Consider the following 22,712-nt stretch of genomic DNA (forward strand, 5'->3'; position numbering starts at 1 on the left):
GAAATCGGCCATTTTTGGCTGTTTTCCAGATACCAGAAGTTGCCATCTTACAATCCAAAATGTTGCCTGAGGTCGATTATGGAACATATTTGTTACCACTAAAAATAATCACCTGCCAAATATGGTTCCATTTAGTTGATTAGTTCGCAAGATGTGCAGAAATTCGTGCAGAAACATGTGCTTCCAGAAGAGGGAGGGGCGTCGAACCATTATGGACATATTTGTTACCTCTAAAAACATTCACATACCAAATTTGGTTGTATTTTCTTGATTGGTTCATGAGCTGTGCAAAATTTGTGTTTCATTTGTATGGGACCCCTCCCTTTCAAAAGAGAGAGGGGTGTTAAAACATTATGGACATATTTTTTACAAATAAAAACATTCCCCTGCCAAATTTGGTTCCATTTGTATGGAACCCCTCCCTTTTAGAAAAGGGAGGGGCGTCCAACTATTAGGGACATATTAGTTACCCCTTAAAACATCCACATGCCGAATTCGGTTTCATTTGCTTGGCTTGTTCTTGAGTTGTGCAAAAATGTATGTTTCATTCGTATGGGACCCCTCCCTTCCAGAAGAGGGAGGGGTCTCAAACTATCATACGAACCCTTATCGACACCAAAAACCCCTACATACAAATTTTCACGTCGATCGGTTCGGTAGTTTTCGAGCCTATATGGATCAGACAGACAGACCGGACTGCATTTTTATATGTATAGATTACAACATCAATGTTTTAGAACCTAAAGAGTGAATATACATTTATTGGATTGAAGCATTCATTTAAATCTATTTCTACAAATAAAAGAGTGAATGAGAAAGGCTGGTTCTGACCGCTAGGTGGATTAATTTAGGTTTTTGCATAAGACTATCGCAGAAATCCTACCGAAGAATGCCACTGTCAAAGACGTTCGATACCCTATTTTACTCTGTGTCCAGTAAAGTTTGTGCGTGTTTGAATTGTTTGGTTTTGACTCTGATGTGAGTTTATCATTTACTATTCATGACTGGGACGCCTTATTCTGTAAGGTTTGTAAATTATTGCGTGAAGTTGATTCTGATGCTAAAATTTCCTTCACTCATCCATAGAGTTTAGTTCATAAAATAAGATGGATTGAATTCGTGGAAGGAAATTCTTTTACTTCAAAATTCCAATTCACATGGTTCAGCTGTATGAGCTTCAAAAGTTGTAAATGATTCTATATGTGCTCAAATTTCACTGCTTCCATGCAGAAGGCATTGATAGTTCCTTTTATTTTACTTTTTATGTTTCCCTTTTTAAACAACCGTCGTTACTCACGTTCGCTAAGAAATGATTAATATTCTTCTGCGGCGACAGATCAGACGTATTTTCGGTTGCTTGTGGACTGGTCTTTGACTGCCTATAGCTTCAAAGTTTGTGTTTTGTCAGTGTGTCTTTTAAAGATTACCTGGAAGTTAACTGACATCAGTCTTTCTCAAGACTACCTATTTCTTTCTTTCTCAATACTTGCAATTTGATATTTTTTTTGAACTTTTTTCGTATCACCTGAAATGGCAGGACGAAAAAAGAAACCACGCATCGCTACGGGGAGGAAAAGAGAGGCATCTCTTTCTGAAACTAGCTTATGCAGTGAAAATTTATATGATATTCTGCCTGAGCAAGAAGCCGGCGAAATTGAAATGTTCGAAAGTAAAACTATTCAAAGTAAAATTTCTGTAAAAAAGGAGAAAATTCCACCTATTACGGCAGGTAAACTTTCTTTTCTGCAACAAGCAATGTTCGATCTTATGAACGCTATGTTGCAGGCAAAATCAACGTTTGAAGCCATCCAAATAGGTACAAATTTTACAATTAAAATTGTTTCTAATTAAAAATTTAGCAATGATTTTAAATAAACCAATCAAAATTTTGAATTGGAATGCTCGCTCATTGAAGGCCAATGAGAATGAGCTTTTTAATTTTTTAACAGTAAATAATGTGCATATTGCAATTATTACTGAAACATTTTTAAAACATAACATTAAATTAAAATATGATCCCAATTACGTGGTTCATAGATATGATAGGATTCAGGGTTCCGGCGGTGGAGTTGCAATTGTTATTCATCGCCGAATCGGACATCGTGCTCTTCCTCATCTTGAGACGAAAGTTATTGAAACTTTGGAAATGGAAGTTCAAACTGAACTTGGGATTTTATTTATTGCCGCAGCATATTTACTATTTCAATGCCACGCGAGCACAAAAATTATTTTAAAGGTGATTTACAAAAACTCACCGGAAATCGTTCGAAATTTTTTATAATCGGCGATTTTAACGCTAAACATCGTTCATGGAATAATTCTCAAAGTAATTCTAATGGAAAAATTTTATTCAATGATTGTTCTTCAGGATACTATTCTATTTTGACTCCGAATAGTCCTACATGCTTTTCTTCTGTAAGAAACCCATCAACATTTTTTTTTCTTCATCCTTAATTTATTTGACACGGCACAAATACAATTTAATGTTTAACGGCGCCAATTATATCTGGTAGCTTACTTTCTAAAGTATCTTAATAACTAAAAGCAAATTTTCTATCCTCGCTGCCGACTACGAGCTGAAACTAAATCTAACTTAAAGCTAGAATGTTTTGCATTAAAAGCACTGATTTGTTGTTTGATGGTTTTATATCGCCATAGGTAAGCAGCCTATTGAATATGTTCCGCTGCTGGGCCAAGATATTACGGACTGGCATATTGGGTTGTCTCCCTCGGGACCTGAGAGTATCGTGCGGGTCTAGTTGCTGTTTCCGGATCCGGGGTCTTAACGTGTTCTTGAAGTTGGTTGGATGTAGGCGGAAGGGAATAGGACCAAACTGGGGCGTGGATGGATTTCAGGAAAACGTATATAAGGGACATGTAGAATAGGTCACGGCTCGCCAAGACATCACGAACAGGAACAGCCGGCTGCCTACTTTCGGCCTGCAGGGAAGCTATTAATTCAGACCTGGCGTCACGGTGTACAGGGCATGACCAAACCACATGCTCTATGTCGTGATAACCTTCACCACAGGCACAGATACCACTTTCCCCTAGCCCAACACGACGGAGATGCGCGTCAAAACCCATCAACAATTGATTTGGTGCTAACAGATCAAAGTCATGTATGTAGCGATTTGATCACACATGCTGACTTTGATTCTGACCATCTTCCAATAACTTTTTCTTTATCACATGAATCAGTTTAAAACCCTATTAGCTCTGTTTTTAATTATAACAAGGCTAATTGGGAAAGATGCAAAACTCATATTGAGAGAAATTTCAATAATGAGCTTGATTTGCAAAACGAAGTGAATATTGATTCCGCTTTGGAAGCATTAAAATGTGCAATTGTTGATGCCAGGAATTATTCTGTTCCAAAGGCTCAAGTGAAATTTGATTCACCAATAATTGACGAAAATCTTCAACTTCTAATTCGTTTGAAAAATGTCCGCAGACGTCAATATCAACGTTCTCGTGACCCTGTTTTTAAAACTATTTATAAAGATTTACAGAAAGAGATTAAACATAGAATTACTCTTCTGAGAAATCAAAATTTTGAGACTAAAGTTGAAAAATTGAAACCATATTCAAAACCTTTTTGGAAGCTGTCGAAGATTCTTAAGAAACCTTCAAAGCCTATTCCAGTTTTAAAAGATGGTGAACGTTTTCTTGTATCCAATGAACAAAAGGCTCAAAGACTTGCTCAGCAGTTTGAGAGTGTTCATAACTCAAATTTGAATTTTGTGAGTCCAGTTGAAAATGAAGTCACACGTCAATTTGATTTAATTTCTTCCCAGAATTTTTTACCTGCAGAAATAATTGAAACTAACTTGAATGAGATTAAATCAATTATTAAAAATTTCAAAAATATGAAAGCACCTGGTGACGATGGAATCTTTAAAATATTAATCAAACATTTCCCTGAAAGCACAATGGAATTTTTAGTGAAAATTTCCAATTGCTGCTTCAAAATTGCATATTTTCCCAAATTATGGAAAAATGCAAAAAATACTCCAATTTTAAAACCGGATAAGAACCCAGCTGAAGTTTTCAGTTATCGACCAATCAGTTTGCTTTCTTCAATAAGTAAACTGTTTGAGAGAATTATTCTTAACAGAATGATGTCACACATTAACGAAAATTCAATTTTTGCAGATGAACAGTTTGGATTTCGCAATGGGCATTCCACTACTCATCAATTGCTCAGAGTTACTAATATGATACGAGCTAACAAATCTGAAGGTTATTCCACTGAAGCTCCTCTTTTAGACAAAAAAAAAGCATTCGACAGTGTTTGGCATAAAGGTTTGATTGCGAAATTGCAAACTTTTAATTTTCCAATTTTCCTAATCAAAATTTTAAAAAATTATCTTACTGATCGAACTCTGCAGGTTGTCTATCAGAATTCAAAATCTGATAGATTTCCTGTCAGAGCAGGTGTGCCTCAAGGTTCAGTCTTGGGTCCAGTCCTGTACAACATATTCACTTCAGATCTTCCTGATTTGCCTCCAGGATGCACAAAATCATTGTTCTGCGATGATACAAGCATTTCCGTAAAAGGAAAAAGTCTTCGTGTCATATGCAGTCGATTGCAGAAAAGTTTAGATATTTTTTCTTCCTACTTGCAAAAGTGGAAAATCTCTCCCAATGCTTCTAAAACTCAAATGATAATTTTTCCGCATAAGCCTAGGGCTTCTTTCCTCAAGCCAAACAATAATCACGTTGTCAAGATGAATGGGGTTATTTTACGTTGGTCTGACAAGGTTAAGTACTTGGGACTAATTTATGATAAAAAACTTATTTTCAAAGAGCACATTGAGAGTATACAAGCCAAGTGCATCAAATATACGAGATGTTTATATCCTCTTATCAACAGGAATTCTAAACTTTGTTTAAAGAACAAACTTTTGATTTACAAACAAATTTTCAGACCAGCAATGCTTTATGCTGTACCGATCTGGTCAAGTTGCTGTTCAACAAGGAAGAAAACGCTCCAAAGGATTCAGAATAAAATTCTAAAAATGATTTTGAAGCGTCCTCCTTGGTTTGGTACAATCGAATTACATAGACTTACTGGTGTTGAACCATTAGAAACTATGTCAAATAAAATTATTAACAATTTTCGACAAAAATCGTTGCAATCCTCAATTGCTACGATAAGCTCTCTTTATAGTCAATAAGTTAGGAATTATGTTAGTTGTAAGTTTATTTCTTTTATTTGACAAGTAGGTTTAAATCTCTACGAATGATAAGTCCTAATTGCGAAAGCAAACAAATCCCAATAATTAAAATTACAAATTGCTAACAGTGTTGAGAAGTCACCATTTGTGATTTGCCACACAAACTCATTACTTACTAATACTTATCATAAATACTTAAGCTACTAACAAATCCCCCCCTTATGACCGGATGTAAGCTGTGAATGCCCGTTAGACACTTATTGTGCGTGATGCTTTCATCTCATTATTCTTCTGCGTGATCTTTTCGGAAATGAAAATCAAATTTTTTTGCAATATCGTCTTCTAACATCAATGATACATACGAAACTAAAATTCACTTCTAGTTGGAGCTGCACACTGTGTCAGACACGTCTTCTACGTTGGGGTTTTCGCATGATTTGCCGGTTTGTTCAAAATATAATCATTTTCTTCCTTTCGTTTTACTCCCCACGAAAGTGTATGTCTGATATTACTGGTACTGCTTGGTGTCAATAGCCGTAGATGTTCACACATCATGGACCAGCATAGTCACAAGTAAAGCTACAAAAACACCACATACATTACGCCACTGCCAACACTAGTTATTGCGCAAAGATGTTTCCTACGGAAGAGAAATTCTTTATCATTCACCATGGGATGCTGACAGAGCCAGGTCTTTACCAATACTTCAAACCTTATCACAAGGGAAGATATAACTCATTCCTAACGTAAAGAGTCAATGATTCGCATTATCACCTATGACTTTTTGATAAAAAAAGTGTGATTATATTATAGATTCTAGCATGAAAAGTATTGAAATTCTGTGTTTTAAGCGTCTTATATAAATTCTGTTTTCAACACAATTTTAATCTTCTCCAGCTTACAATTGTATCACTTCCATTTATCACTTTTCACATCACGCAGATACGTATTTCGATTCCGACATGGAATGATCGATATTTCTGAAGCATTTAAATAAAAAATGGTCAATTACAGTTTTGCTTTTTTATTCAGATCATTGGAAACGCCATATACATATCTTAATCACCAGAACAATGCGTTTCCATTGTAGTCATTGCAGTGGAGACGCTTGGTTTTTTATTCACACTGGGTGATTTTCAAGTTCGCTCTCAAAATTTCCTGCTTTGTGGTTTGGGGAGTGGCACGAACGCTTTTGATTTGAACTTGTGAAAACTGTGTGTGCTATAACATAGAAGTAAATCATTAGTGTTAAGTACAAGTTAATGATTTCCTGGGTATTTCATAGTGCTTATTTTGATGAGAGAATAACAATACATCACTGGAAATGTACGCTGAGGAACCGAATGGAACACCATGACCGCTAACTGTTGGTCGAATACATGCCACGCTGATGTTGGTTACCACATCACTAGATCTGTCCATGTGGTATGCCGGCTGTTCTGTTGCCAGTTGATGGTAAATGCATATCAGTCCTCCTAGCATTCACCTTACCCCATAATGGCTTAGTGTATGACTCAATTAATCGAAACCGTCCTATATCTCAGCGACAACTGTGTTACATGGCGTCTATTGCATTTGCTTAGTATTTTTACGTCGTTAGCAGCACCGGATGGTTTTGTACCCCGGAGGATGACGATGACACAAATCAGTCTGTGCGGCTGTTGTTGTTGTCATCGAAACGTGCGGAAAATGTCGCTGGCCTAATTCTGGCAACGATATTTGCTGTAACCACTGTCCACCCCACAGGTACGGATCCCCAGTGAAATTGGGTTAGCGGTCGGCCCACTCTCGTGTCACGGTACAACATTGAAACCCTCTTCGGACAACGTTCATTGGTGATACGTTTCATCGTATCGGAGGAAATGAGACGATGAATCAATCACGCCGTGTCGGAACAAAGTCAGCTGGTTTGAAAAATGTTCTTCAGATGTTTCCACTGGAGAGTTTGCATTCCCATCATGCATATTTGAAATGAGATTTATTCATGACTTCAATCGATGTATGTACAGTAAAAATGGAAATAATACAGAGCAAAGTGTTTCAGATGTCAATTTTCAATATAAGTACGGTCGGTTTATAACTTTTCGAAATAATAAATTTGAATTTGCTTTGATACATAAAAAGCGATACCAAACTCATCAAACTCTTATCATCAGTTTATCGACCAAGTCATCAACCATAAAGTTATTGCCATTTTATTTCCTACTTTGTATGTTCTTTACTGCCGCAACAGTTGAACATATTAAAGTGACACCTTTTACCTTCGTTATGGAATAAACAAAGTATTCAAATCGTTTTAAAAATGCGAAATCATAGATGTGTGTGTGTTCGCAATGACGTTGTTCGTGTATTAAAAGCTATTTACCGCTGTTAAATAGATAATACATTCGAATAATATAATAGTAAACAAAGGTTATTTGCACCATTAGTTGTATGAGGTCTGCTATCTTTATGTTCTTCCCTCGTTCCTACATCAACTGTTGATGTCTCTCCATGACTATCTACCTTCTCCTCCTTGACTGGCATTATTTTCTTCGCTGTCATTAACGTCGATGTCAAAGCATTTCCCAGAAATTTCTCACCCACAGGCATCCTTCTTTTGGGTCCATTGTGGTGAAATGGTTGAATAGAAAAAGTTAAGCACATTCTTCCTTTTCGTTCCATTTTAGCCCGTCTGTACGTGTGTACACATCGTCATTCACATCTCATATCTTGCATCACCAACATCGATCGTCTTGGAGGAACACGAGTATTCTACCGTTTACCAAATGCCGACAAGCGGTTGTCTTTGTCAGCCGAACACTACAATAGCTTTGTGGAGCTACCAAAAAATAAACTCTGCGTGTTAGGCATAGCCATTTCATAGCACTCCTGCCACAGCCAGAAAACACACATCATATTGGAATGTGTTCTTGGTAAACTCCGTGCTACTTGGTTGAATTTAAAACAGCATTAAATGCTTATTTCTAGGGTTATACTTAGAAATACATCCACGAATAAAAAACCTAAATTAATCCACCTAGCGGTCAGACTCAGCCTTTCTCATTCAAACTTATTATTTGTAAAAATAGATTTACATGAACGCTTAAATTCAATAGAGGTATATTCACTTCAAACTTTTGAACAGCATATCAAATTGTTATCAAGTTTGTTATTTGTAAGTTTGAGAGATGACTCGTTTGTATGACACAAGTTATGTTCAAATAAGTCTTGTAACACTTGAGATAATAGACTTTCGTTGTTCTAACAGTTTAATACATAACGGTTGCCTAAGTTTGATTACAATCAAATGAAAAGGGAACGTATAGGGCAGTCAAACATTGAAACCACGTGTTTAATCATAATTCATCAGTTAACCCTTAACTAGCCCGTTCATCTGAAATCAATATTGTTCGAATCGGTTGTGTAGTTTCTAAGATAATGAAGTTTCGTGATTTTCACATTTCGATACATTACAGAGGAAGTTACAGTCCGATTACAGCAAAATTCAATAGGGTGTTATGAGGCAGCTAAACCTTTCATTGGACACTAATTTTGTGGGAATCGGTTCAACCATTTTTGAGAAAAGTGAGTGAGTCCAAGTATCGGAATATGTTCCTTTTCATAGCTGGATTTCACATTTTTAAACATAACAGCCAAAGTAATAATCCGATTGCAAAAAAAAAATCAATAGGGTCTCATGGGTCAACAAGACCTTCCATATGACACTGATTTTATGAAAATCGGTCCAGCCATCTCTGAGAAACATGAGTGAGATTAAATAGTCTCCAGAGCATGTTTCTTTCCATAACTTCTGAACCACATGTTCAATCTTCATAAAATTCAAAAGTTTAAGGTTTTTTGGGTAGCCCGTTCATTTAAAACCATATTTGTTCAAATCGGTTGTGTAGTTTCTGAGATATTGATGTTTCGTGATTTTTACATTTTGATACATAACATCTAAACTAGAAATCAGATTACAACAAAATTCAATAGGGTTTTAAAGGGCAAATAGACCTTTTATTTGCAATTAATTTCATTGAAATCGGTTCAGCCATCTCTGAGAAAATCGAATGAGATTGGGAGGACGTTACACACACATACACACACACATATACAGAAAAAGCTCAGCTCGCCGAACTGAGTCGAGTGATATACGACATTCGGCCCTTTTTGGTACAATATCAAATTTAAATGATGTTGAGGCCACATATTTTGATCGTAGCTATAGTTTTAAACAGTCTGCGGGTTACGATTCTTTCTATAACTTTCAAACCACATGTTTAAACATTATAAAATTCATTGTTCAAGGGTTAGGAAGCCCATTAATTCGAATTCAATTATTTTCATAGCTCCTGAGATATAAGAGCGATTTTCACATTTTGACGCAGCGCCAAAACTAAAAGTTTGATTACAATGAAATTCAATAGAAACCTAAGCGGCAAATAGACCCTTCATTTGACACCAAGATATGAAGAATCGGTCAGACCATCTCTGAGACAAGTGAGTGCGAAAAAATGGTGCACATACACACGTACTCACCCACACCCACACACATGTACACCTATACATGCATACATGCAGAAAATGCTCGATTCGTCGAACTGAGTCGAGTAGTATATGACATTCGGCCATTTGGAACACTTTTCTACCTTTTAATTAGCCAGTGATCGTTAGGAGAAAGTCAATATGTTTACTTTCATTATGTGATTTCACATTTTTATGAACAACGGACAAAGTTACAATCCGATTGCAATGGAATTCAATAGCAACCTATAGGGCAACTAGACCTTTCATTTGACACTAATTTTGTGAAAATCGGTTCAGCCATCTCTGAGAAAAATGAGTGAGTTTAAACAACCTCAGGATAACTTTTCTTTAGATAACTTTTGAACCATATGTTCAATCATTACGAAATTTGAAAGTTAAGAGTTTTGGAGACAGCCGGATCATTTGCTTTCAGTTTTATTGAAATCGGTTGTGTGGTTTCTGAGATATTGATGTTTCGTGATTTTTACATTTTGATTCATAACCTCTAAACTAAAAGTACGATTACAATGAAATTCAATAGCAACCTATGGCGCAACTAGACCTTTCATTTGCGATTAATATCATGAAAATCGGTCCAGCCATCTCTGAGAAAAGTGAGTGAGAGAAAAAAGTTGCACATACACACACACACATACATACATACATACATACAGAAATTGCTCAGTTAGTCGAAAGGGGTCAAGTGGTATATGACATTCGGCCATTGAGACCACTTTTATACCTTTGGTTTTTCCAGTGATTGCTATACCTTTCTAGGAGAAAGGCAAAACGTTTACCTGATTAGAAAAACATAGCTACAAAATTTTCAAAGCTCAGTCTACACAAAACAGAAATAACATAATTTTATTCAATTCATTATTTTTCCGTTTGCTTTTATAACATCAATGATCATCAATCTGAGGGATAAAAAAACTGATAACAATTTATGTCATAAAGTTGTGCTAAAACAAGCATAATAAATATTTTTCATCTCTATCAAAGCATTTTATTTAGTCTAACAATGGCTATGATTGACCTGTTTTAAATGCTATTTAATTTTGTTATGCTTGATATGAGCTTGATCTATTTCATCATCCAATGGAATCAAATTCAAACCTCAACCTAAAAAGTTTTCCTCATATCAAACAAACAGCTTCTGTTACAGAAAAAGATGGGGGCCTAGCGTACTTGGTCTCCGGCAACCACGCTGATGGCCTGGGTTCGAATCCCAACGCTGACAAGGTGTCGATGGTTGTGTTACATTTCTGATTTGTCTTTATGGCCGGGTAGTTTACCTTGTGGAATTACAAAAGACGTCAAAAATTGATAAGTGTTTGTAGGTGTTTAATTAAGGGGTTATATCTACCAAATGCTCAAAAAAGCAAGGCTTTTTTCATGATTTTTTTTTTACAGGACATTTGAGATGTAAGGTATATAAATTATATATCATTGGATTGAGCAACTCTTGCAGAATAGAAAAAATATTTTCATTGCTATTTTTGTTACAAAATGGCGGCTGTGCAGCGATTGCCGTGAACCGCTTTTTTTAAAAGTTGTTCCGCGGCGAACCACCGATTTTGAAAACATGGTTTTGAGAAAAACGCGTTTTAAGTTTCAAAATGCTATAAATATTAAGAATCGCAATAACAAAGCCCCGAATAATTTTTTTACCTTCAGTCAGCTATCCTGCGCCGTAAAATTGTCCTTCCTGGGTTTTATTTTCCACTTCTTCCTTTTTGCCATCTGATGTATGGCTGCGCCTAGCCTCTTTCGCGATGTCGGACATGCGCTGCTTAGCGACTTTGACTCAGTTGGCGCCCGATCCAACGCAAAACTCAAACTTGTCACTCATATTAAAGTACTTTTGAATATAACTCAAAGTTAAAAAGTATAGAAAAACTCAAACAAAGAATGTACACAACGAGAACGGCTGATCGACTAAACAAAGGGAAATTGTGAGTAAACACGTTCTGTAGAGACGCTATAACGGTCGAAATTTGATGCAGAGACTTCTATACTTCGAAGTTGAAACACGATAACGATCGTAGGTAACTTCTGCTAGTTTACAAAGCCTCGAAATAAAAAGAAAAACGAGCATCGCCAAATTAAACGAAAAATGTGATTTTGGAGTATAAAAGTTGGTCGGTAAAAATTGATTTAAATTGATTGGGCGATGTAGATTTTGATTCTTGGATAGTTTTAGCATGATTTAGGCCAGGGCTGTCCAACGTACGGCCCGCGGGCCCCATCCGGCCCTCGGCAACTTTTCTCGCGGCCCGCGTTAAGCTTTGAACACGTTATCACATTTGGCCCACGTGTTGATGTATTCGGATTGGAATTTTTAGATACAAAACATCTTTGTAACTTTCAATTCGTATCGACATTTCAAAAATGAAGAACGACTTCAAAAGAATGGAGGCAGTAATAAAATAGTTGTCGTTCATCTTCATCAGACGAGAATTTAGAATCGAGTTTGCGGATTTCGATATTAGATTTTGATAGCAATATGGCACGTGTTCTGGAGAAAAAGCCAATAGTTTCAAGTTTCTCATTGATTCTCCAAGCTCATGTAATTTTGAAATCTTACAACAATTAATATAGATCCTGTTTTACCATGAGAAAAATTTCAAAAAATCATTGTTTGTTTTCCATATTTCTTATGGCTGTGGCTTGGCTTGTAAGTTTTCTTTCATCATGGTAAGCTTCAACTGGTATCAACCTTGGCTTTTCAATCTAAAACGGACTGCTTTTAACTCAAAATCAAAGTTAACCAACATGACATTTTAACATATATTTGTACATAATCTAAAAATTAGCTGAAATTTTAAGGTTTTCAAAATTTTGGTCCGACAGCTGTTGTGGATTGTGACATTTGGCCCACGTGTCAAAAAGGTTGGACAGGCCTGATTTAGGCCAATAAAAATAAATGGCAAAAAAAAATTTTTTTTGGTAGATATAACCCCTTAAGGGTTTATATACCTTTTTGATCGAGAAAAATGAGGGAAGTTTGAATTTATTTTTAAGTGCATAGCACCATTTTTATTGCATCAAAGTGGTATTTTTCTGAAAGTACAGATTATCAACAACAACAAAATTTGTTTGATTTTGAGATATCCCAATTATTACTGGAATAATGACCGTTTCCCCGAAACACTTTTTTGTAACGGAGCTTTGCGGTGATCCTGATAGAGACTCAGCGGGTCGACTGAAGTCAAAAAACTCATATTATTTCATTAGTTTAGAAGTGTGCCGTGTCCTTGAACGATCGCTTTTATGAGTATTTTGTCTTCAGTGCAAACGCGAACGTTTTTCCCAAAAATGCACGTTTTGAGCGCTAAAAAATGCATTAAAAATTTTTTACGGCAAAATGTAAATGTATGTTTTAAAAAGCGATCGTTCAAGGACCGGCGAATTTAATAACGAAAATTTAAAAAAAATATGAAGGAAATAGGTTCAGTGGTTTTCCCGCAATCAGGATCACGGCAAAGTAATTTTTTGAGAAACACCATTCCGAGATAAACGCGTATTAAGTTTCAAGCTTAGCTTATGCGGCCGTAGCGAGGCGCGCTGCAAATCGCTCTAACTTTCTCCTCATTGCTCAGATCTTCATAAAAATTTGTGAAAATGTTCTCAAGATGTACTTCAATATAATGCAATAAAAAAATTTCGATATTTTGGAAACTAAAAGGGTATCTTCTAGGAGAAAGGCAAAAAGTTAATCACCTTAGACATTGTGCGGTTGTTGTAATACAAAGAGTTTCTCATCAAGAAACATGACATGTGAGCCGCAAACAACTTTACTGCGACAACACGGTACTGTTTCATCGTGCGCTGTAAACAAACAATAAATGTTAGCAAGTCGACACCATGCGAGTCGGTTAGCCTATATATGAAGCTCAAGCTGACACCAATACCAATACACAGAAGACACATAATGCGCATCTACGCAACGGCGAAAGTTTGTATTCGAACTTATTGTGATTAAGATTATAGCAAACATTGTTGTTTAAGTATGTGAAAAAATGAGATTTTTAAAAAAAGGTACTGTTTGAGATATTTAATATTTTGCGTCAATCCGGAAAATTTGGCCGAGACAAAAAAATACAGTGTATTTATTTTTTCTAAAACCGCAATTTTATTACCCACAACTTTGCTGAAGACACCACTTCAATCCTATAAACCGCTTTTCTGATATAAAATATTTTATTCGTCAGTCACATTTTTGGATAGGCCCTTTTGAAACTGCACCCGATCAGAAGCGCATAACTAAAAAATACAAAATTCTATAAACAGGATATACAAATAACATACTTTGACACAATTTTACATTTTTCCATATACTTTGGATAACAAAATTGAATCTGAATATATACATAAAAAAATGGAGTTCTGTCTGTCTATCAGTTTGTCTGTCTACCTGTCTGTCTGTCTGTCTGTTTGATCCATATAGACTTTGAAACTGCTAAACCGATCAACATGAAAATTTGTATGCAGGGGTTTTTCAGGCCGGGGAAGGTTCTTATGATAGTTCGAGACCCCTCCCTTCCAGAGAAGGTCCCCATTCACACATTTTTTGCATAACTTGAGAACTAATTAAGCAAATAAAGCCAAACTTGGCACGTCAATGCATTAAGAAGCAGGAAATATTTCTGTAGATCGACACCCCTCCATAGTTTCCTAGAAGGGATGCTCTCATACAAATTAAACACAAATTTTTGCGTAACTCATAAACTAGTCAAGTAAATGGAATCAAATTTGGTATATGGAGGTTTTTGGGGGTAAGAAATGTCATCTCTTTGGTGGTTTGACACCCCTCCCTTCGCTGAAAAGGGGGCTTCCGTACAAAAGAAACACAAATTTTGGATGACTGCAGATTTAATGGAGTAAATGAAACAAAATTTAGCATGTGCAAATTTTTGACAGCAAAAAATATTTCAATGGTTGTTAGACACTCAAAAAACTATAGGTTTGATACTGGTGAAATCATTTTTGTTATAATTTCTTCTGTTTTAACACCTAAGGGGCCATCCACATACACCGTGGAGAGATTTTTAACGATTTCGACCCCGCCCCCTCTCCCTCCGTGGACAACTGCCCATATAAATTTCAAAAAAATTGTATGGACCGTGGACATTATCCAATTATAATTTTATAATTGTGTTTATATCAAACATTACTCAGTTTTCCAAGTTTATTGTAAATCAATACAAACTCAGCTTACTTTAAGTAAATTTAACAACTTTAAGTAAATAGGTAATTGCAAACTAATACTCACATTTTTCAATACAAACACCATCGTACAATTTTCAAATGTTTAATAACATGTTCCGAGAGATTTGCGACAATCATCTTTTGGCACTGAAGACTATGTTTATGACAATAGACTGTTTAACATTCTTTCACCGAGCTCGATTTATATCAACCAATGTATCAACGAAACAAAATCTATGAAAATTGGAACAATAGCGTTCCTGGGTAAAATTTGACTTCTCACAAAAAATCAGAAATAGAGAGATTCAGCAATCGCTTAAAAAACTACGGGTTACTTCAACGTGAAATCCTAATGCTGTGTGATAAATTAGGAACATTTTACAAAATTTTATAGATAAAATTATGCTCAAAACTTATTCGTATAAACTTATATTATTTATTGCGAATGTTTTCTCTACTTTATTTCCAGCACAAAATGACTCAACAAATGAAGTTCAGCATATTCCTAACCGTTGCCTTTCTCCTTCTTACCAAATCTCTTGGGGAAAATACGACAAGAGTAACTGTATCGACAACACAGAGCTCCTTTGAGACTACGTTGACAACAGCACCACAGTTGCAATCGACAACGTTGCAACAGCAGCAGCAACAACAACAGCTGCCAATATCAACACAAGCATCCTCCAGCTATGCATCAGAAGTGCAAACTTCAACAACCGGATTGACCTCTACATCTAGTGCAGCAGCGACGGTGATGTCGACGCTATCTACACCATCGCCTCTATACATATCAAATTATTCGACAATAGCACTAGTTCCAACCTACCCAGCTATTTCGATGACTACTAAGCAAGACTCGTTGGACCAAATTCCGGTGGACGTGGATATTGGTCCGGGAGGACCAGATCAGAAGGAAAGCCTCGGCATACAGAAGGCAATTGACTGGTTACGAGACAAACGTCTGCCCGATTACAGTTGGGGTAATGATACACATATGGTTATCCTAGCCAAAGAACTGTCTGGCGCACGTGATCCAGCTGAAAATGATAACCACCTGCAGGAGATTTCCGATTTGGAAGACATGTTGTCAGTGAAACAAATGGAAGTCGAAGTATTGACGATGGTTGATCGTCATCATTCGGTGCCCAAACCAGCAAGTACGGATAGAATGGCAAGGTACATATTAGCGATGGGTGCATTGTGTAAGGATGCCCGTCACTTCCATGGACACGACTTGGTTTCATCTCTTGAACACCACGAACACGATCAAGGGCAAGAATACGAGTTCGCTCTGACTGCCTTGGCTATATGCAGCTCGGCAACGCATGTGCGAAAACGACAAATACGGCGCTTGCTGGATATTGCCAGTGGCGAGGTTAACAATGTCGGTGGGTGTAGACTTTGTAATTCGTTGTTATTCTTTTACGTCATGATGTCGACTTGCTTTTCAGATACCATTGCTATGGTGTTACTAGCACTGCGATGTATTGTAACAGATCATCGACACCGACATTTGCAGCATTTTGTACGTCGACCCGCACGTGGATTAGCTAGTCTACAAGGACCTCAGGGCAGTTTTGGTTCTCTACGAAGTACGGCACTTGCTATGCAAGCTCTTCAGGATCTCGAGCCGGATCCAGCAGGAAAATGGAACAGAACAGCTGCTTCAGAATGGTTGCTTTCGAAACAACGAACCGACGGTGGTTGGACGGAGGAACCTTTACAGGATGGCCAGGTATGACATAAGAGAAATTTAACCACACAACGAAACATATTTTTTTTACATATTTTTACAGGACGCGACTATTGGCGTTGGCTTAACAGCTGACATTATTCTTGCTTTAGGATGGAAAGGTTTGGGAGCGGTACGTGCTCTGCAGTGTGATCACGTGATACGAGAGTCGAATGATAATGTTTACGAGAATGGTGAACCAAAGCTCGCTGATCCGGTTCGATTGACATCGTCCGTCGAAGAGGCGGAACCGCGGAATGTATCCTATACCTACACCCTGTGGGTTGGCACTGATGAAACTGAGGAATACTCTTTAGATCTCACGTCGCCCAAAAACACCACTTTTTTCTGGGCCATGCGACAAGCAGCTAGAATAGATCCCAGGTACTTGATAGAGAGATTAAAATTGATTTTCCTGTCTCGCGTTAATGAGTTTCTTTCCTTCCCGCATCCAGATTTGCCTTCGAAGCTCAGGCATGGCCCAATGGACATTACGTGCATACACTTGCCGGTATGAAGGAGGAGCCCAAAAGGTAAGCGGTGTATTTTTACAGAATATTCGTCAATGTTCATTTATTAATCGGTTTCGTAATTATAGCTATCACTTCTGGCTGTTATATCGATTACCTGAGAAACCGGATACGAAAAATCCACCTGGTAATCAGCTAATTGCGCCTTTGGGTAAGATATTTTAATTGGTATTTGCTAGCATGACAAGTTCAATCTGGGTCACGGTGCAAGTCGTATTGGTTCGGAACGGGATCGGTTGATCAGTTTGATAAGCGTTTATTTACTCTTCGATTTAGAAGGATTCAATTGAAAACATGTCATGACATTAAGCCGAGTTTACAGTGTGTTTGTAATTTTAATTGTATTTTAAAATTACACGAATTCTCTTCGTTCTCTGCTAGGTAATAGAAAACGACTATTCGAGAACAGTTTTTAGTATTGTTTACTTAGTTATGCTGTGTTTATGACTATTCTCATAAACTAGCAACGCAAATTAAATTCTTAATTTACTCTTCGGAATATTTTTATTTAGATTTATACCCTAGGATGAGTCGGTATACCGTCTGCCGGGGTGAGATTAAGCCACGGGGGTGAGATTAAGCCAAAACGGGAAATGTTTGTATGTTAAATTACTTGAGATTTCTAGAACCTAATACCTCAAATTCAATACTTTATGAAACGTGACATATTTATTCACAACTGCAAATGGAATATAGATAATATCAGTGAACTGTTTCACTTAAATAATGTTTCAAAGTATAGGGTGAAAAGCATGCGCAAATAACGTTTTCCAAAAATGTCCCAGGCAAACCAACCCGATCAAGAAATCACATCAACTTACTGCTCAGTTGGTACGTTAGGATGTCGTCTCTAATGTTTCGACGTAATATTATGCATTGAGCCTGTGTTGGCTCAGAAAATAATGTTTTTCCAAACTGTACACTTTTCGAGCCCTTTTGGGGTGAGATTGTGCCAAGCTATAATGAACGGTACAGTTTGCGGAATTCACATTCACGACAAAATCACATTAGTATACACCAAAACACTTGCTTTGTTTACATAGAGTGTGTTATCTAGCTTTTGTATTATTTGAAATAATGACTAAAAGCTTGAGAACAAAAAGCTAACAACTGTTAGATGTAAATTTACAATGTATCAGTAATTGTAAATTACTTATGAAATGTAACAAAATTCTGTTCACCTTTTCCATATAAACTGATGACTTTAAAGCGAGGAAGGAGGGTTGTGGGTACGTTTCCAGCGGTTTTGGGATCTCCAATGAAATATATAGTGGTCAATGTCACATAATAATTGAAACGAAAAGTCTTCTCAGGCTTTGTCTTAACGTTTTCCCTTTCTAAGCTACCTGGAGACGACACTATGTATATTGAGTCTGTCCATAAGCCATGTTCTCATAACTAGTTACTCCAGATATCGATTTGATCCAGTCATGCATTTTTCTATAATTCATAAGAAACGTACTTTCTGGTCAACCCTCTACAGCCCCTTAATAGTCCACGTTGTTTATAGTCGTCCCTATACTTACTGTTTTATCATGGTATTCATGTGAATTATTTGTAGATTCATTTAACAGGTATTTAATTCAACTTTTTGTTTTCGGCACAATCTCACCCCATAGAAGGGGTGAGATTAGGCCAAAGTTCATTTAATTTTAGCAAAATTATAATTTATTGTAACTTAACCATATTTGCGGCAGTCGTTAACTAAACATTTAAGTGTGCATTGACGTGATTTGGATCAAACTCATTGCCTAATGTACACATTTAGCTAAAGCTAAGGAACAAAAATGTATCCTTTTTTGGCACAATCTCACCCCGGCAGACGGTAATCTTATTTTCTCAAAAACGAAGCTTATATTTGCGACTGAAAAAATTAATTGAATTACCATATCCAGGGGCAAATGAAGTCCGACAGAGAATCAACTTGGTTAAGTTGAACTTTTTTTACAATTTGTTTATAATACTATTTTCTTGCATGCAGGCGGTTACACAGTTCTTTATCTTTTCTGCCATTGTATAGGTGTTGATGAACTACTCGTCGAGGATGGCGAGCATTACCTCTACTGGTATAAAAAACTTTAAAGCGCTTTATCAAAGCCCACCCGCAGCAACGCCGCGCTCCTAGAAAGATTCACGCAAAGGTATTAATTTATCAAGATAAGCACGATGCTGGATTTATATACTGCAGACAGAAAGAGTAAACGGAGTTGTTATGTTGAAGCAAGCTAAGAGCAAGTTGCACGAGTAAACTAGTAGAAAGAAAAAAAAAGCTCACAAGATAGGACAGACGAACGAAACAATGGTTTTGGGGAACACAAAGTCGAGATAAACATTGACTATAGAGTGAATAAAAATGCGCATAAAAACCATCATTAGCGGAAAGTGTCTGGTAGAAAATGTATTTGCAAATACCTGCTTCCTACCTTTTTATTAAACAACAAAGCAACAGTATGCATTTTAATATCAAATAAGTGACGGCAAACATTCAATGGCGTTAATCGACGAATGAAGCAAAAACGATGGTAATAATTACCCGCAGCACAGTAGGCGAGACATATTATTAATCTTTCGCAGAGATTTTGTTTATGCCAGCTCCATTATTTAGGTATATTTTAACAGTGTGAATTGTATTTTAATTCCACGTTATAACTGCTTTGGTAGATGTTACCTAATACGCTAATTCTAAGCTTCATCATGCCATTTTGCATTTTCTTTTGTGCCGATGTTTATGACACAAAGATATTTATTCATAAAGTTACTCAGCATTGTTATCAAACAAACAAAAAATAAAGTTAAAATTGCTCAAAATATTTTTGTATATTTGTAAATCTGGAATTTGTTATTCATTAAGCAACGTATCCCAATAACAGTTAAGTCATCTTCTTGAAGATTATAGAATCTATTGCGATTTGCATGGTAATGATATAATTGTGATTAAAACGCAGTATAACTTTAAGTTAATTACAAACATCAGGTATGGGTAAACATTTAATCATACCTTATAATTTAATTATATGTTAATACGAACCAACTTCTAATATCGATCAAATAATGGTTGAAATTTTTGAAAATGTAGGAGCAGAATTTCACGTTTGAGAAAATAATACGAACTGTTAGTTAAAATATGCTATAATATTACTTAAAAATCGTGATTGTTTACTAAGGTTACTCGACCTGAACAAAATTTTGAGGAATCAAGCAAATATCAAAAAATCAATCATTTTTAAAAATGTCTTATAAATTAAAGCTTGAAAGTTGCTCCATACTCAGTTTAGAATTTTAACCAAAATGCTTTGAAAATCGTAAGTATTTACTGGTTTTTCAATTATTTGTGTTCCCAAAGTCAATCATGACAAAAACACGTTGAAGCATACTTTGCACAACATGTTGAAATATACACATAGATAAATTTCAAAAATAAAAAGCCTTGGTATGACATTCTTGTACTCAAGCATGAAACATTAGTGAAGCGGCGTAAATAATGAAGAGAGTCGTTTTCTGCTTTTGATAAAATGACGCTGAATACTTCTGTTGCTAAAACTTATGTACCATGCAAATCTGCAATCCTAAAACAAAGATGAGCAGTAATACAAATTCAGATACAGTCATAATGTGATCAAGAGAATATTTATTTGTAAGCATCAATATAGACAATAATTTTGCATTGTAAAATAGCAAAAGAAAGCATTGAACAAGTAATCCATCACAGTGAATATATTAAATCAGATTGCTATCGAAAGCACATCCGCATAAATATCTGCTATTCACTTACAGTTTGCGTAAGCTCTTAGGTAATGAATACTTCCACGCAAATGGTGTTATTCTTTTGAGTAGCCATGTGACAAGTAAAGGATTCAAAGCAATTTTAGCATTGAAACTTATGAATAAGAATGAAAATGTGCTTGAAAGTCTTGGCTTTGTGTCTATTGATAAAAAGGTAAAGTCGAACCATTCAACTCTTATATCATCATCTTAGTGGACAAACCAAACTGAATTTATGCATAACACTCGTAAACTATCTGAGCAATCGGAATTATATGACGTTTGTGAACAGGATAGGGCTTTTCGTGAACCACGTGGTCATTAGGAGGGTTTGAATGGGAGAGGGGGTGGAGGTGGAAGACCACGTGGGGTGGTTAAGAGGAGGGTGGGAGAGTTCAGAGTACCATGTGGCCTTTATTTTTTGCTTCAGTGTTGCCCTCAAATACCATGCTAAAACTATGGACAATGTTTGATTTATTGTTAGAAAAGTGTGATGACACAAGTTGAGGAGTGCTGAAGTTTTCGCGATTTGTCCTTGATTAGCTAATGTAGAGGAAATTTTTTAATCGATAAAGTTTATCAGAACGATGGTAACAGAAAAAAAAAACAAATGAAAAGGGGAGTGCATCTTAATTTGTGACGTTTTCCTTGACTTTATGCTTCAGTACCCAATAACTGGGTTTGAAAGAATTTATTTGGAATATCAGTTTTTTCAGTGTTTATTATTCTAAAAGGATATTCTACAGTAGCTTTCTTAACCATGAGGTAGTAAGTTAACATAAATTTGTTACAAAATTCACACGGATCAAATTTGTCACAGAAATATTATCTTTTGATCTTAATCAATCAATCAATTCCATTCAGTATTCCGAATAATTGATCAAAATATGCCCACGTGGTTTAGGAACGGCCTCGTACTTGTAATTCCAGTTTTTCGTACTTTTATAGATTTCTTCGTTTATCAGTAATCCTGACATAAATCCTTAAACTGCTGAATTCATCCACACATATTAGTTTTACAATTGCATGTTCTTATTGATAAGCGAACTTCAATAATAATTTAGCTTGCTTGTATACAGTATGAGATATTCATTATACTATCTACTAGATACTAACGCAACAAACATTACATGAGGATCAAGCAAATAGCTAACAAAAGTATTCTTTGAATCTGCAAAATTATTGATTCGACAGTGCGGACACATAATAGTAGTAACGATACCACAAAAATATTTAACAGATGAATTGAATTATTCATATGACGATTATATACAAAATGTCAAACTATATAAACAATAATAGCTTAGAATATCGGAATAAAAAGAAAACAAGATATTAGTCAAAACACTTCATCTTTTTTTATGGTATCCGAAATAACACATGAGCGTTTTCAGCCAGAATAACATGAAAATATTCCAGTTTCTAAATGAAACCTTTTCAAACGCCTTTGGTTATATATTTTTCAAATAGATGCACGGTGCTCCTACAGACCGTTTTTATAAAAAAAAGCACCAAAACAAATTATTCGATTCGTTGGGTACTCCATCTTCGTTCAAAATTTTAAAATCGTCGTATGCTACATTACGATTACATTCCAGCCCCCTGAAAGATCGTAAGTACAAAAAACGACATAAAAACGACGATGTTTGTCATAGTAAAGCACATTTTTCAACCGCCATTTCATGGAATTACTTCCAAAAAGTTTTCTGCACACCCCAAGTATTATGTTTCATGATATTTACAACTGGAAAGACAGCGAACTAAACTCGAAAAATCGCGATCGGTTTT

General features: G+C 36.1%; 1 protein-coding gene across 7 annotated transcripts in view; it reads left to right on the plus strand.

The window, feature by feature from the left end:
• The window catches only part of LOC129722678 (uncharacterized protein CG3556), an 86,249-nt gene extending 63,980 nt beyond the window's left edge, over nucleotides 1–22,269 (plus strand). For all 7 annotated transcript variants that reach the window (XM_055676332.1, XM_055676328.1, XM_055676327.1 and 4 more), the window contains 6 exons: nucleotides 15,370–16,288; nucleotides 16,352–16,635; nucleotides 16,697–17,016; nucleotides 17,088–17,165; nucleotides 17,231–17,313; nucleotides 19,183–22,269. In XM_055676332.1, the coding sequence (XP_055532307.1) occupies nucleotides 15,376–16,288; nucleotides 16,352–16,635; nucleotides 16,697–17,016; nucleotides 17,088–17,165; nucleotides 17,231–17,313; nucleotides 19,183–19,244 (1,740 nt within the window). In that variant the 5' untranslated portion in view covers nucleotides 15,370–15,375 and the 3' untranslated portion in view covers nucleotides 19,245–22,269. The remainder of the gene's footprint in view (nucleotides 1–15,369; nucleotides 16,289–16,351; nucleotides 16,636–16,696; nucleotides 17,017–17,087; nucleotides 17,166–17,230; nucleotides 17,314–19,182) is intronic.
• Nucleotides 22,270–22,712: the final 443 nt, after the last annotated feature.

This window comes from Wyeomyia smithii, chromosome 2 (assembly GCF_029784165.1).
Source record: "Wyeomyia smithii strain HCP4-BCI-WySm-NY-G18 chromosome 2, ASM2978416v1, whole genome shotgun sequence".
NCBI lineage: Eukaryota > Metazoa > Arthropoda > Insecta > Diptera > Culicidae > Wyeomyia > Wyeomyia smithii.